This window comes from Sminthopsis crassicaudata, chromosome 3, assembly GCF_048593235.1.
Source record: "Sminthopsis crassicaudata isolate SCR6 chromosome 3, ASM4859323v1, whole genome shotgun sequence".
In the NCBI taxonomy this organism is placed as follows: domain Eukaryota; kingdom Metazoa; phylum Chordata; class Mammalia; order Dasyuromorphia; family Dasyuridae; genus Sminthopsis; species Sminthopsis crassicaudata.
In genome coordinates, this window is record NC_133619.1 from 43,257,242 (window position 1) to 43,271,108 (window position 13,867).

Consider the following 13,867-nt stretch of genomic DNA (forward strand, 5'->3'; position numbering starts at 1 on the left):
AGGGAAACTGACTTAACTATTTCCTCCCATTTATTCTATTTTTTTTCTCCTTTCATTCTGTCTCTCTTCAGAAATGTTTTGCTTCTGACAAGCCCCTCCTGCAATATGCCCTCTTTTTCTATCAACATCCACTTTTCTTGTATCCCCTTCTCTTTCTATTTTCCTGCAGCAGAGAGATTTTTCTTTTTCCTTATTTGTCAATAGTATTTTATTTTTCCAAATACATGTAAAGATAGTTTTTAGTATTTATTTTTATAAAGATTTTGTGTTCCAAATTTTTCTCCCTACCTCCCCATTTCCCCAAGACAGAACAATGTGATATGATGTACAGGTTAAACATTTGCAATCATAAGATTTATGTACTCCATATTGAGTATGAATGTTATTTCCTTTTTGAGCCAGTTCTGATGAGAGTAAGTTCACTCCCTCTCTCCTCTCCCTCTTCACTGTGAAAGCTTTTTTTTTTTTTTTTGTCTCTTTATGGCCAATAATTTATATCATTTCACTTTTCCCTTTCACTTTTTCCTAATACATTCTTCTCTCACCTCTTAATTTTATATTTTTTAATATTCTTCTCTCACCTCTTAATTTTATATTTTTAGATAGATATCCTTTAATATTCAACTGATGCCTGTGCCTTATATGTACTCCTGCCATTATAATGAAAAAGTTCTTATGAGTTACAAGTATCCTCTTCCTTTGTAGGAACATTAAACAAATAAACCTTAAGTCCCTTACAATTTCCCTATACTGATTACGTTCTTATGTTTCTCCTTAGTTCTGCATTTAAAAAGCAAATTTTCCATTCTGCTCTGCTCTTTTTCTTTCATCATTAATGCTTGAAAGTCCTCCATTTATTTCATTGACTATTTACCTTTTTTTCTCTTGAAGGATTATACTCTATTTTGCTGTGTAGGTGATTCTTGGTTGTAATCCTAGCTCTCCTTTGCTCTCTGGAATATCACATTCCAAGCCCTCTGATTCTTTAATGAGGAAGTTGCTAATCTTGTGTTATCCTGACTGGAGGAAAGGAAGTTGTTAATCTTGTGTTATCTTGACTGGAGGAGTTTGGTCTTCAAGGCTTCTTAAACTTTTTCCAACCTTTTTTACCCAAGAAATTTTCATGTGACCCCAAGGATATAGGTATATAAATTTGGTGTATTCATCAAATGACTTAATCATTGTAATTGTGACCTCACCATTCATTTATTAGACCTCTTGTGAGGTCTCAATCCACAATTTAAGAATCAGGACTCTAGATGGCCTCATGTTCTTTCCCACCCTTTTAATCTGTCATCCTACATTCTTGTACTTTCTTATGTTGCTATCTCTTCTGACATTTGTGTACTTTGGCTAGGTTAATTAAGTTAACTGAATTTTGAGAACAATAATTGTCAGGTGAATTTTTAAAGTCACTAAGTTGAGAATAAGACAGGCAGTATATGATTTTGCTGGTCATGATGACCAGATGCTGGGATTAATGTCTTTGCTAAGCAAGGACTTTAAACATTTCATTTGGCTCTTTTTTACAATTGTCCTGTAACAAACTATGTAAGTTAGTGAAGAAGTCTGGAAAAACTAAAAGTTGCCCAAAAGATTTAAAGAAATGGATTACTTGCAAACTTTTAGTTTGATTTAATTGCTTTAGAAGATGTGAGAAATTGTAGAGTACAAAATAAGAGTCAGTTATTGCTAAGAATTTTAGGGATTTTATAATACATAACAGAAGGAAAAAAAAAACTTAGCTTGGTTGAATAACTTGCTAAACCATGGGTGCAATCGAATTTCATTTTAATATCTTATGCTACTACCTTCTTTTCTATACTCCTTTGCCATCTAGAATGCCTGCTTCCATTCATCCCATAATGACTTGCACACAATATGGATAAGTATATTAGATAATTCATGATATGAATCAAGCATCAATTGGTTCTTCAAATCACATGGCTTGGCATTCTCAATGTATGGGTATTAGTCATAAGAGTAAATAGTATAGGGAAGTAGAGACTGTTTTGCATTAAAATGATTGCAGCAAGGATAAACTGCTTTATAAATTTTGAGTGATTTAAACATAAGTTTACTACATGAAGGACTGTATTCCTATTAACGAAAACTTATTCTTTCAGGAGCTACTACCCTAGTACATTGCTCTAAGAAAATTGACACTGAAGAGAAACCAAGAGCAACATTGATCATCTGTCCTCTTTCTGTTTTAAGCAACTGGATTGTAAGTTTTATTACTACATCTTAAAATTTTGTAATATGAAATTAACTTGTTTAGTCATCTAGTGTTATGGTTGGAAATACACTAAATATGATTTGGAAGGGTAGTGCCACTTCTGTTCCATTTTACCTGTGATTAGCAGTTTTGCTGAAGTGAACACAACCTTCATCCTAAGGCAAAAAATATAAAAGGAAACATATCTAGTTGTTTTTAAGAATGTATAAACCTCTAAGCATATTTTATAGAAACCAAAGTAAAACAATAAAGGAAATATTATCTGTCAGGTGCCATAGTTACCAGCTCTGTGATCCTGGGGAGTCACTTAACTTCTGCCTTGGTTTTCTCATTTGAAAAATGATGATAATAGCACCTATTTATCTCTATGGTTCATTGTGAGAATTAAATGAGATTATCATTGGCCTAGTGTCTACCACTTAACTCTGTGCTACATAAAGACTTAACCCTTCTCATTATAGAGAAACTAGCCCTTTTAAAATGTAAAAATTTTCATACAATTCTCGTGATTTTATTTTATTCCTACCTATTATAATTAGCAATTAGTAGATGAAAACCAAAAAAAATTTTTTTCTGCTTCTTTCTTTCTTGACTTTTGCCAAGCTTAACTCTTTTCATATGCCATGTGATTTAAAGAACCAATTGATGCTTGATTCATGTCATGAATTATCTACTATACTTATCCATATTATGTTCAAGTCATTATGGCATGAATGCAATCAGGCATTCTAGATGGCAAAGGAGTATAGAAAAGAAGGTAGTAGCATAAGATAAAAGGAGAGAGATGTACTAATAGGAATTGCAGAGTGAGGCGTTAGGAAGCTTGGGAAGAGGCTGAAGAGTCAGTGGCCTACTTGTACTTCTTTTTTCCCCATTTATGAAACCGCAGCAGTCCATCTCTGGTACTGCCATCTTCTATTGTAGGGCCCATACCAAGATATAAACCATTTTTTAAAAGAAAGGAGCTGATATTAGAAGAGAAGAGCAAATTTTTTCAGTCACTCCCTAAGAGATGGGCACTTACTTGGTTCTGGGTCTTTACTATCTTTGTATAAAGAGTATACCATATTTATTTTGGTGTATAAAGGCATTTTGTTTTACCTTTGACTTTCCTGGCATATATGACTAGTGAAAGAACTTAAGAAAATTCAGAATGGAAATTCTGAAAAGTTTACTGAACCTCTTCACAGCTCCACCAAAATCATAAATAAATAAGAGTATGCTCATATTCTTAACATGTATTGTTGCCAATATCTTTATCATCTTTGTCAATTTAAATGGTGATAAAGACCTCACGGGTACTTGAAATCTCCACTCTCACAATTATAACATGAAGCATATTTTTTAATTGTCATTTAAAATTACAATTCCTGTCACATAATGAAAATTTATCATGTAATAAAAAATCAGGAATTCAGAGAATAAACAGAACTGATTTTTGAGTGAGGTAAGTAGAACTAAAAACAATATGCACAGACTTCAATGGAGAACGTAATGAAAAATAATTCTTCCTTCCATATATTGTTGTTTGTCCTTTGTTTTTGAAGAGGACTGACATCAGGGAGGTGCTGCCATGAACTGCAAGTCAATTGGATTTGAGTAAGGAAGGGTGGGCAAGGTCACTTGCCTCACTTTCCCCTCCAGAGCCATCTGGTTCCAGTGACAAGATTATATTTCGTCTTGAGAACCCTCAGGGTTTCTGGGCAAAATAGAAAATTGTCATTTACATTCACCCAAAATATAATTTACATTCCTTTGGGTGGAACACCTGCAGAGGAGAGGCTGATGACTGCATAGTCCTCCTGTTATGTCCTCTTTGAGAATTAAGATCTATCAGTAGCCAGTTGGACAGCACAGCTTCTTTTTATTTCCTCCCCTCTGTCTACCTTCTCCGGGACATAACAGCAGAGGACTTAATATTTTGTCTTTGCCACAAGAGCTATTTCTGCTTTTAGGAAAACGATTTGAAATGACTATTATAATGTTAAAAGATGTTAACGGGATTTACAAAAAGATACATCATTTCTTCACTGTTAATTGTGTGTGTGGGGTGTGTGTGTGTGTGTGTGTGTGTGTGTGTGTTTGTGTGTGTGTGTGTGTGTGTGTGTGTAAAATGTTATATAGTATTACATTAATAAGCTTATGCTTACTGGTTAAAACAACTTTTTTTTTTTTTTTTTTTTTTTTTTTTTTTTTTTTTTAGGATCAGTTTGGACAGCATATAAAATCAGATGTGCACTTAAATTTGTATGTTTACTATGGTCCTGATCGTAGCAAAGACCCTGCTTTGCTTTCAAAACAAGATATTGTGTTGACTACATATAATATTTTAACTTATGATTATGGAGTAAGTATGCTTGAAATTGTTCTATTTAAAATCAGATATTTCCAGTGTTTATTCTATTTTTTTCCACACTAGGATATAGTAAAAAATATCTTGCACATTTTTTTAAAAAATGGACTTTATACCTCAATATATGGTTTCTAGTATATCTAGGATACTGTTTATTTACCCTCCCGAAGAAGAAATTTTATATTTTAAAACATCATAATAGCAAAGTTGAAATTTTGTCAAGGATTACATTACATAGCGTAAAATAGGGTGATTTTGCTATGCTTAGTGATTTCATTGGCATTTCAATATAATATCATGTTATTTTGCTATAGGTATTTCATTCCTGCATTTTTAATGAGTAGTATATCAATAGTTGATATGAGCTGTTATTATTTATTTCAGAGCAGAGGGGACAGTCCATTACACAAAATAAGGTGGCTGAGAGTAATTCTGGATGAAGGCCATACCATCCGGAATCCAAATGCTCAGCAAACAAAAGCTGCATTAGATCTAGATGCTGAAAGAAGATGGGTGCTGACGGGTAATCTACATTTGTCATAGTTCAGTTTAGTCATTTTGAAAAATGTATTAGAAAATAAGGGTAGTGGGAAATGGTAGGAAGTTTTCAGGTATATGTAGAAAAGGCTTCCTGTGATGGATGTTTCCTAAAAGGCTTTAGCACATGTTCCTAGAAGGTTCATGTTAAGTAATGAGCCACATGCTTTATGATTCAAAATTACAGAATCAAAGAAATTTTCTTAAAATGTAGTAGTTCAGTTTTCACTATTTTACTGACAACTGGACTATTTTACTGCTGATTAAAACATTGAAAAGAGTAAAAGACAATGAGATCAGTTTGCCGGTCTTATTAAAGTACTTAAATGAAGAATATGTTGAGTTTGTTGCCTAAAATAGGAATTTTCTTATTTTTGTCTGCTCTGTTTTATAATGATAGATAATTAAAAAATTGAGATGCTTAAAATGCAGTAAGATAGGTGGAGGTGCTCATTAAATTGCTTAAAACATATCTTACATTTTATTAAATATTTTTTTTTTTTTTTAAAGGTACTCCAATCCAGAATTCATTAAAGGACTTGTGGTCATTGCTTTCCTTTTTAAAACTGAAGCCATTTACTGATAGAGAATGGTGGCACCGAACAATTCAGCGTCCTGTGACGATGGGGGACGAGGGGGGACTTCGGTATGCTGTGTCTATACAATTATGCAGTAAGAGGCTAACGGTGGTTCTTTCAGGGATGTTTGACTTGACAACCCTTTTCCACACTGGCCACTAAATCTCTTTGCATTCAACTCTTCTCATTTCCAACCTTTTCTAGATTGTTTTTTAGTTTGTTGACAAATCTGTAATAACTGTTCCCTTTGCAACCTCCATATTGGCTTAGTATGATGAGACAGCCAAGGGGCTTGAGCTGCTGTCATACCACTCTAGGGTGGGACCTTCCGGCATACTCCATGCATTCATATGCTGTCATTTGTACACATGAAAAAGGGGTTTGGATCATGGAATCACTGAGTAGAAGACCATCTGTTCAGCTCCTTCATTTAAAGAGGACCCTGGCTTAGACAAGTTAAATGGCTTGCCTAGGAATAGTTCTATATGGACCTAGAAAGAACAACTGAGGGGAAGTTTAGTAGAGATTTTACAATAATTATAAGTCCCTTTTTAGCTGCTTTTCATAGATAGAGAAATTTCCATCACCCGATGGTCTTAAACAAACACTAAGAGGCTTCTTAAAAAGAGAAAAAGAAAGGATAAGAAGAAAAAAAATTATGGTAAACAATAAAGAAAACAATGAAGATGAAATAAGAAAAGTTAATAGAACCAGTTGTTGTTATTAGACATTTTGTTGAATAGCCAGTGTATGCTAGAGTTGGTTATCATCTTGCTTACAAGAATCTGTGGTTTAGTTTGGGGGATAAAGTAGTAGAATAGCAGTACAGACAGCATTTATCAAATGAGTGACACAGCTTCTGTGATTTGAGAGGTGCAAATCAAGCAGAATATATTGAAAATGTTGGGCATCTTTGTATAAATAATCAAGGTACTTGCAAAACTAAGAGGTATCTATATGATGGTGTACTTGTGATAGGTACATAGTAAGAACAGAGAAGAAAAGATAAGGAAAAAAGCCAAAATAAAATACAAGAAAAAAAGAGTTAGCAGAGGAGTTAAAAAAGAAAAATATTTAAATGACCAAACCTGGAGAATAAAGTCTTTTTTTAATTTTGTTTTGCTTTTAATTAATGTCTTATGTTTGTAAACTCTTCCTTTCACATTGGTTAAAACTTCAAAAACTAGAAGTGTATAAATTTCCACTAAATTAAATGTCTTTTTTTTTTTTTTTTTTTTAAATCTCAAGTTGTATATCTGAAAGCAATGAGTTGAACATGCAATTTATTTTTATCTTTTCCTAGGCGTTTACAGTCCTTAATTAAAAATATTACCCTCAGAAGGACAAAAACAAGCAAAATTAAAGGCAAACCTGTTTTGGAGTTACCAGAGCGTAAAGTATTTATTCAGCACATTACACTTACTGACGAAGAGAGACAGATTTACCAATCTGTAAAGAATGAAGGCCGAGCCGCAATTGGCAGGTATGGAGAAGGAAAACTATGTTCCAGGAATGCTTTTCTTCAGTTTGCTGGACTAATATTAGAGGACTAAAATGATGATTATGCTTATTTATTGTTATAGTTGAAATATGCTATCAATTAAACTAGGTGATAGACAACTTTTAGAGCATTGTGCCCAGTATCTAGAAGACCTGAATTCAAATCTAGACCTAGATACTTGGTATACAGTGTTGGGCAAGTCATTGAATTTCTGACTTTTCATTTTCCTCACATATAAAATGAATAACAGAATGCATTTCTCAGGGTGATTGGGGGGGGATAGAATAACATTGCAAAGTGCTCAGCATGAGGCCTGGCATATAGTAGGGACTTATTTTTCCCCTACCCTGATCTAGTTTAAGCATTTCTGCCTAACATTGGCATTGGGATAGTGATCGGATCTGTGATTTTGGGGATGTAGAAAACTCCTTGGGAGGCACCTTGTACCTTTGCTTCTTGAATGCCCATCACATAGCCATAATGTTTCGTCAGTGAGATTTGACCTCATATCTTCCTGTCTCATCATCTTGTATGCAGCACACGAAGCTGCTTCTCATTGTACTTAGAGGTCATATTAATGACAAGAAATTTCTTCTGACCTCAAGTCTAAATTGGCTTTCATGTACTTTCTATTGACAAAGCATCATGATCTGTAATGTAGTGAAGGCTAGCTCCCAAGAGATCAGAGCTCACCTAGCCAAGGGCTGGGGCAGGAGAACTTTTTGATCCCTCTGTCCTTCTGAGTGCTCTATTCTAGCTCTGCCATCGATAACCTTTGGGGTTTCAGGGGTGTCACTACTAAAAGTGAGATTAGTTCTAAATTAATGCTTATGAGCTTAAGTGATAATGGAGCCAAAGGCAGCAAGTGATTGAAACATAGTAGAGATGGAGACTGTTATTGTTGAGGAAGTATGAATGTGTGTATGTGTGTATGTATTTATGTATGTATGTATATACATTTAGGCTTTGTATGCAGAATTATTCATTCAAACAGCAATAGTTTGTTAATATATGCTTTGGCTTCCTAATTTTTAGGTATTTTAATGAAGGCACTGTGCTTGCACACTATGCAGATGTCTTGGGCCTTTTGCTCAGATTGAGACAATTATGTTGTCATCCTCATCTCTTTACAAATACAACATCTTCCAGTGGTCCCTCAGGTTAGTAAATATAATTGGATTTACATTATTGTTGTTCATCAGAAATACTTTGTTCAGTCAGAATTCTTGTTAAGTGATCGTTGCAGTTTCCTTATGAAATGCTGGTCATATAATGATCATATTTCGGGGTTTTTTTTTTTTGTTTTGTTTTGTTTTTTTGGAATGTACAAATAGACCTAGGTATATAATTTAAATGTAACACATTGCACCTAAATAATGCATTTGAAAATTTTTGCTGATGAGGATTTTCTATTATTGCCCAAAAGAACTTCCTGAGAGTTCAGTATCTGACACTTAAAGGTTTTGGACTCAGGAGGACCTGGTTTCAAATCTTTTACCACCTATAATCTTTGGTGACCATTAGCAGGTCATTTGATGTCACTAAATCTTACTTTCTCTTGTCTACAATGAGGGGATTATATTAGGTGACTCCTGTGATCCCTTCTTGTTCTAGTATAGAGGACTTATCTTTTCTGAAATTTGCCTTAGAATAGGCTGTATACAAGTTCCTGTGTGCAATTTTTTTTCTTGTACTTTACCTGGTTTGGGGGAGGGGGTACTGCTTAGTGTTGTTACATTTCCTCATTTAAATAATAGACTCTGAATAGTAGAATAAAACTCAATTCATATAAATTAACTTTTTCAATCATTAAGAGGAGTTATGTGTAATTAATTTGCCTTTGTGCCCAATTGTGATAGGAGATGATACACCTGAAGAACTACGAAAGAAGTTGATTAGCAAGATGAAGTTAATTCTGAGCTCGGGTTCAGATGAAGAGTGTGCAATTTGCTTGGATTCTTTAAATATTCCTGTGATAACTCATTGTGCACATGTGTTTTGTAAACCATGCATTTGTCAAGTAATCCAGAATGAGCAGGTTAGTTTTTGCTTCTTTAGTTTGATACTTTGTCAAAATTTCATGTAAATCTTTTTCCTAGAAAATGAAACTATATAATTTAATTGGGCCATTCACACTTTATAATTTTAGCAGAGTTAAGTTTAATTTAGTAAATATTTGACTGCAAAATATTGCACTAGACTTAGGGCATAAAATGTTTTGATAATCTCTGTTTTCATGAAATTTTTATTTGGTAAAAAATAAATGTTTTAAAGAGGTGAAAAAAGGGATAATATGCGGTACAAGAGGACAAGATGGGGCTAAACATGGTATGGGAATCCTTTATGCACAACTGATTCCTGAGTCTTTAAAAGACTGCACAGAAATTCAGCAGATGAAGAATCTGAAGTAAAGGAATGGGAGACAGGAAAAAACAGATTGATGTTGAGGAATAGAGTGTATTTTTATATCATCATGGTTTAAAGCTTTTCTCTCTCTCCATGGGCCATCTCATGTAACAAATTTTTTTTTATGACTAAAACAAATGGGAATAAAATCAGCATTAACTGGTGTCTAAAACATGCACATTGTAAACCATTCATGGGCTACCTCTGCCTTTAAAAGTGGTAGGATTGGGAGTGTTCTCACAATTCAAATTTCTACTAATGCTTGTTCTTTGAAATTTTACAACATTCACTCCTGACTTATTTGTCTATTTTTTATTTGGTGGTTCTCTCTGTTTACATTGTTTTGGTCTTACATAATATAAAAATAACATTCTTGATTTTGCTGCTTCACTCTATAACAGATCAGGTAGCTCTTTTCATGATTTTCTTTGTCCCAATCATCATTTCTTACTAGTGCAGTCATTGCATTATATTCTTTTTACATAGCCATTTTCCAGTCGATGAATATCTTAATTTGTTACTAAATGTTTTGCAGCAAACTCTTAGGTGTTTTCCCTGCTTCAATTCATTCCTTATCCATTTCAGATGCAGATAACTATGGTAGTGCCAAAATAATGTTCCTGAAGAATAGAAATGACCTCTGTAAAGTCCAAAGTGAACGCTTCTTTTTTGGCTTTTAAAACTCTTTAATATCTGGTTTAAACTATCTTCCTTTGCAATTTTATTTTATATTACTACCCTCCACCTGCCCATCTCCACCACCCCCACCATCCCCCTTATTGTGATCTAGCCAAACCTGCTTTCTTCAGCCTTGGTCTCCATATTGAGTCTTTACATGCATAGTGTATGCCCACTTTGTTCATTAACCTATTAAAATCCCTAGTTCCATACAGTGCTTAGCTCAAGGGCCACCTTAGATTATGAGTCCTTCATTTCTTGATGCCCTTTCCCCTAATTATCTTGTTTTTTATATATATTTTGTTTATTTGTACTTGTGTTATTTCTTTAAATAGAAGGAAGTTTTTTTGTGGATTAGGATTCCTTGTATTTCCAACAGCTTGATGAACCTCATTGGCACCTAATGTTTGTTTGATCAAATAAGGATATCTTAGGGAGAGTTACAAGTATCAATCTGGCATTCACACTGACATTTATGTAGAGCTTTTTTTTTTTTTTTTCAAAGCATTATTTCTAATGATTATTTGGTTTTCAAAAACAATACTAGATTAGGTACTGTTTATAAGAATTACCTGTGTTTTCACTGAAGAAAATGAATCTTTGGTTAATGCCTTGCTCACTATTGTCCATTTAGTAATATGAGAAGTGGAATTTGAATTCTAGTTTTTCAGGACTCCCAAGTCTGAGTCATTTCCTTCTATTGCACCATACTGCCTCTTTTCATAATTATGTATGAAAGCTGTCAGCGGAAGCCAGGGGAGTGAGAATGTGGTGTCTTGAGGGTAGGAGGAGAAGGGATTCATGTCAAAAGCAGCAGTACAGTTAGGGACTCCTAAGTGGACTAAACAAGGAACCCTGAGTTGGACTCAGTGATGGCAAGGGAAATCAGGCTGCAAAGTGTAAAGAAAATGGCATTGAAGCATTTTCAAAAAATTTTGGCCTGATCCACTTAGCAATGCTATTGCTTTTTTGAGGCATTCATTTCTATTTAATATTCTGTTCTAAAAGTAAAAGTGTCTTATTAGAAAAATGGTATACTTATGATATCCTTACGTCCATATTTGTTTATTTTGCTAACAATTTTTAAGTGGGATACGTCAAGAGAAGTGGTATTTTTTTAGCTGGGCTTTTGGATACAAGCACTTCCTCAACAAGATTTGATCTTGAAGTTAAAAATAAACTCCTTTTCTTTCTTAGGTCTTAGTAATAATTACTAAGACAAGATTTCCATTTAGATGATAAAACTTTTTAAGATTTAAGAGACCTGAATGAGTTTTTCACATAAAAAGACAATATTGTTTTTGATTGAGGAGCTCTAATAAACTTACTGCTTTCAAAATTACTACTTTTTTATTGAATCTTTGAGTTCTAGACTAGCCTGTGAAATTTACTTGTCTGTCCCCTTATTACTTCAATAACTTTTGCACTACTCTCAAAGTAATACAGTACTTTTTATCTTCATACTAATGCTAATTCAGTTCTCAGAGAAGAAGGGCCCTACAAAAAAGGGAAGGAGGAATAGTATAAGGATACCTTTATCTCTTAGGATTGTTCAGAGATCTAATGTCTTGTTTTACAGCCAAATGCCAAATGCCCCTTATGCAGAAATGACTTACGAGCAGAAAATTTGGTAGAGTGTCCTCCAGAGGAATTGAACTGTAGTACTGAGAAAAAGACTGATCTGGAATGGATGTCCAGTTCAAAGGTAATTTTCAAAGACTGACGAAAGTATTACACATACAAAACCATTTGTATTTGTTTCATTTGCACTTGAACTAGAAGATTATTTCAATTTCATCCTGTCAATTGAATGCTTTTAATAGGTAGTAAGGGTGGGGTGGGGTGAGTTGGGGTTTTTTTAGGGGAGAAAAACAATTTAAGAAATAATGAAGAAAGGATAATTAATATGTAATTATTCTGTTTTAGTTTTTGTATTTAGTGATGCCTTTTTATTTAAAGAGAAAGTATAATATTAATGAAATATTAGGCATTTGGAGGGTTTTTGAAATTAGAATAGATACCAAAGATCTTTTAATCCCATTTGTAATTAAAACATTGAACTTTAAGAATAATTGTAAAAGCATAATTTTTACTAGTTCAAAGTGGTATTTGATGGGTTACATACAATTTTGTTTTTTCAGATCAATGCTCTAATGCATGCTTTGATTGACTTAAGAAAGAAGAACCCCCAAATCAAAAGTTTAGTTGTTTCTCAATTCACAACTTTCCTGTCTTTATTAGAAACACCACTTAAGTAAGTTGAACAGTGTTTATCACTTTCAGTAAAAAAGATTTTAAGTGTTTTGCTGTATGAAATCTGTGTCAGAAAGGTAGTTTTAACTTATGTGCCTATTTTATATCTTTTTCCCATGTAACTTTTGTACAACTTATAAAGAACTTTTTGTAACAATAAGAAATATTGTTTTAAATCTTATACTTATTACAAAAGCTATGTGTGTAAATGATTACTTTCCTGTTGTTAATAACAACCTTGTAAACTTTTTTTTTTTTTTAATTTTTGTTAAAGAGCATCTGGATTTGTATTTACTCGTTTGGATGGTTCCATGGCCCAGAAAAAGAGAGTTGAGTCAATTCAGTGTTTTCAGAAAACTGAAGCAGGATCTCCTACGATAATGCTTCTTTCTCTAAAAGCTGGTGGAGTTGGTTTGAATCTCTGTGCAGCCTCTCGAGTATTTTTAATGGATCCAGTAAGTAACCTTATGTGACCAGGATATTTTTAAAAAAATATATAGGAGTACCAAATATTTTTTTTGAGAAGTTAACAGTCATATCTTTCGTAGTGTGACTCTTCTCACATACTTATTCCTTTCAAAATTATTACTTTATTGAGTCTTTAAATTCTAAGCTAGCCTATGCTCATCTAATCTCAAAGTACCAGAGGAGCCTCAGCTATTAAAGTACAGACTACATTCCCAGCATATAAACAGTACCTTAAATATAACAGGTGCTTTGTAAATGCTTGAGTATAAAAATGCGTGTTGACTAATGGATTTGGGCACAGATAATTAGATGGCTCACTCAAAGTCATAGAGCTATGAATTGACAGGAGCAATAATATTTTTTCAAGAGTCTTTAAAAGGACTGTTTAGTTAAAAGTAACTAATGGAAACAATTTAACTCTATCATAAAAACTGATTGAGGAAATTCAAATGTAGGGTATATCATTTATAGAAATAAATACTTGAATGAGTTAGAATTCTTTAGATGAGTTCCTAATGGAATTAAAAAAAAAACTACTCTTTTATGACATCACTTTTTTTCTAATAGTACCATAGATTTCAAGCTTTAATGGACTCGAGAGATCATTTTGTCCACTCACTTAATAGAAAGGAACCTGATATCTAGAGAGGTTGTACGCCTTTCTTGGGTATACCTATTGTACTAAGATAATATGAGTTTTGAGTGAGAGTTTTGAACTCCAGAGTTCAAAACCAATGTTCCTTCCTCAGGAATAATTAGGATAGTGACATTTATATAACATTTTGCAAAGCACATTATGCAGATTATCTTATTTGATCCATAGATTATCTTATTTAAGCCTTATGGCAAATCCA

The 13,867-nt window shown here is 33.4% G+C and overlaps 1 protein-coding gene across 6 annotated transcripts in view; it reads left to right on the forward strand.

The window, feature by feature from the left end:
* HLTF (helicase like transcription factor) overlaps positions 1-13,867 on the forward strand; it is a 31,576-nt gene that overhangs the window by 14,149 nt on the left and 3,560 nt on the right. For all 6 annotated transcript variants that reach the window (XM_074298372.1, XM_074298376.1, XM_074298373.1 and 3 more), the window contains 10 exons: positions 2,127-2,227; positions 4,443-4,586; positions 4,977-5,115; positions 5,640-5,775; positions 7,011-7,190; positions 8,244-8,368; positions 9,068-9,246; positions 11,872-11,997; positions 12,434-12,546; positions 12,820-13,000. In XM_074298372.1, the coding sequence (XP_074154473.1) occupies positions 2,127-2,227; positions 4,443-4,586; positions 4,977-5,115; positions 5,640-5,775; positions 7,011-7,190; positions 8,244-8,368; positions 9,068-9,246; positions 11,872-11,997; positions 12,434-12,546; positions 12,820-13,000 (1,424 nt within the window). The remainder of the gene's footprint in view (positions 1-2,126; positions 2,228-4,442; positions 4,587-4,976; positions 5,116-5,639; positions 5,776-7,010; positions 7,191-8,243; positions 8,369-9,067; positions 9,247-11,871; positions 11,998-12,433; positions 12,547-12,819; positions 13,001-13,867) is intronic.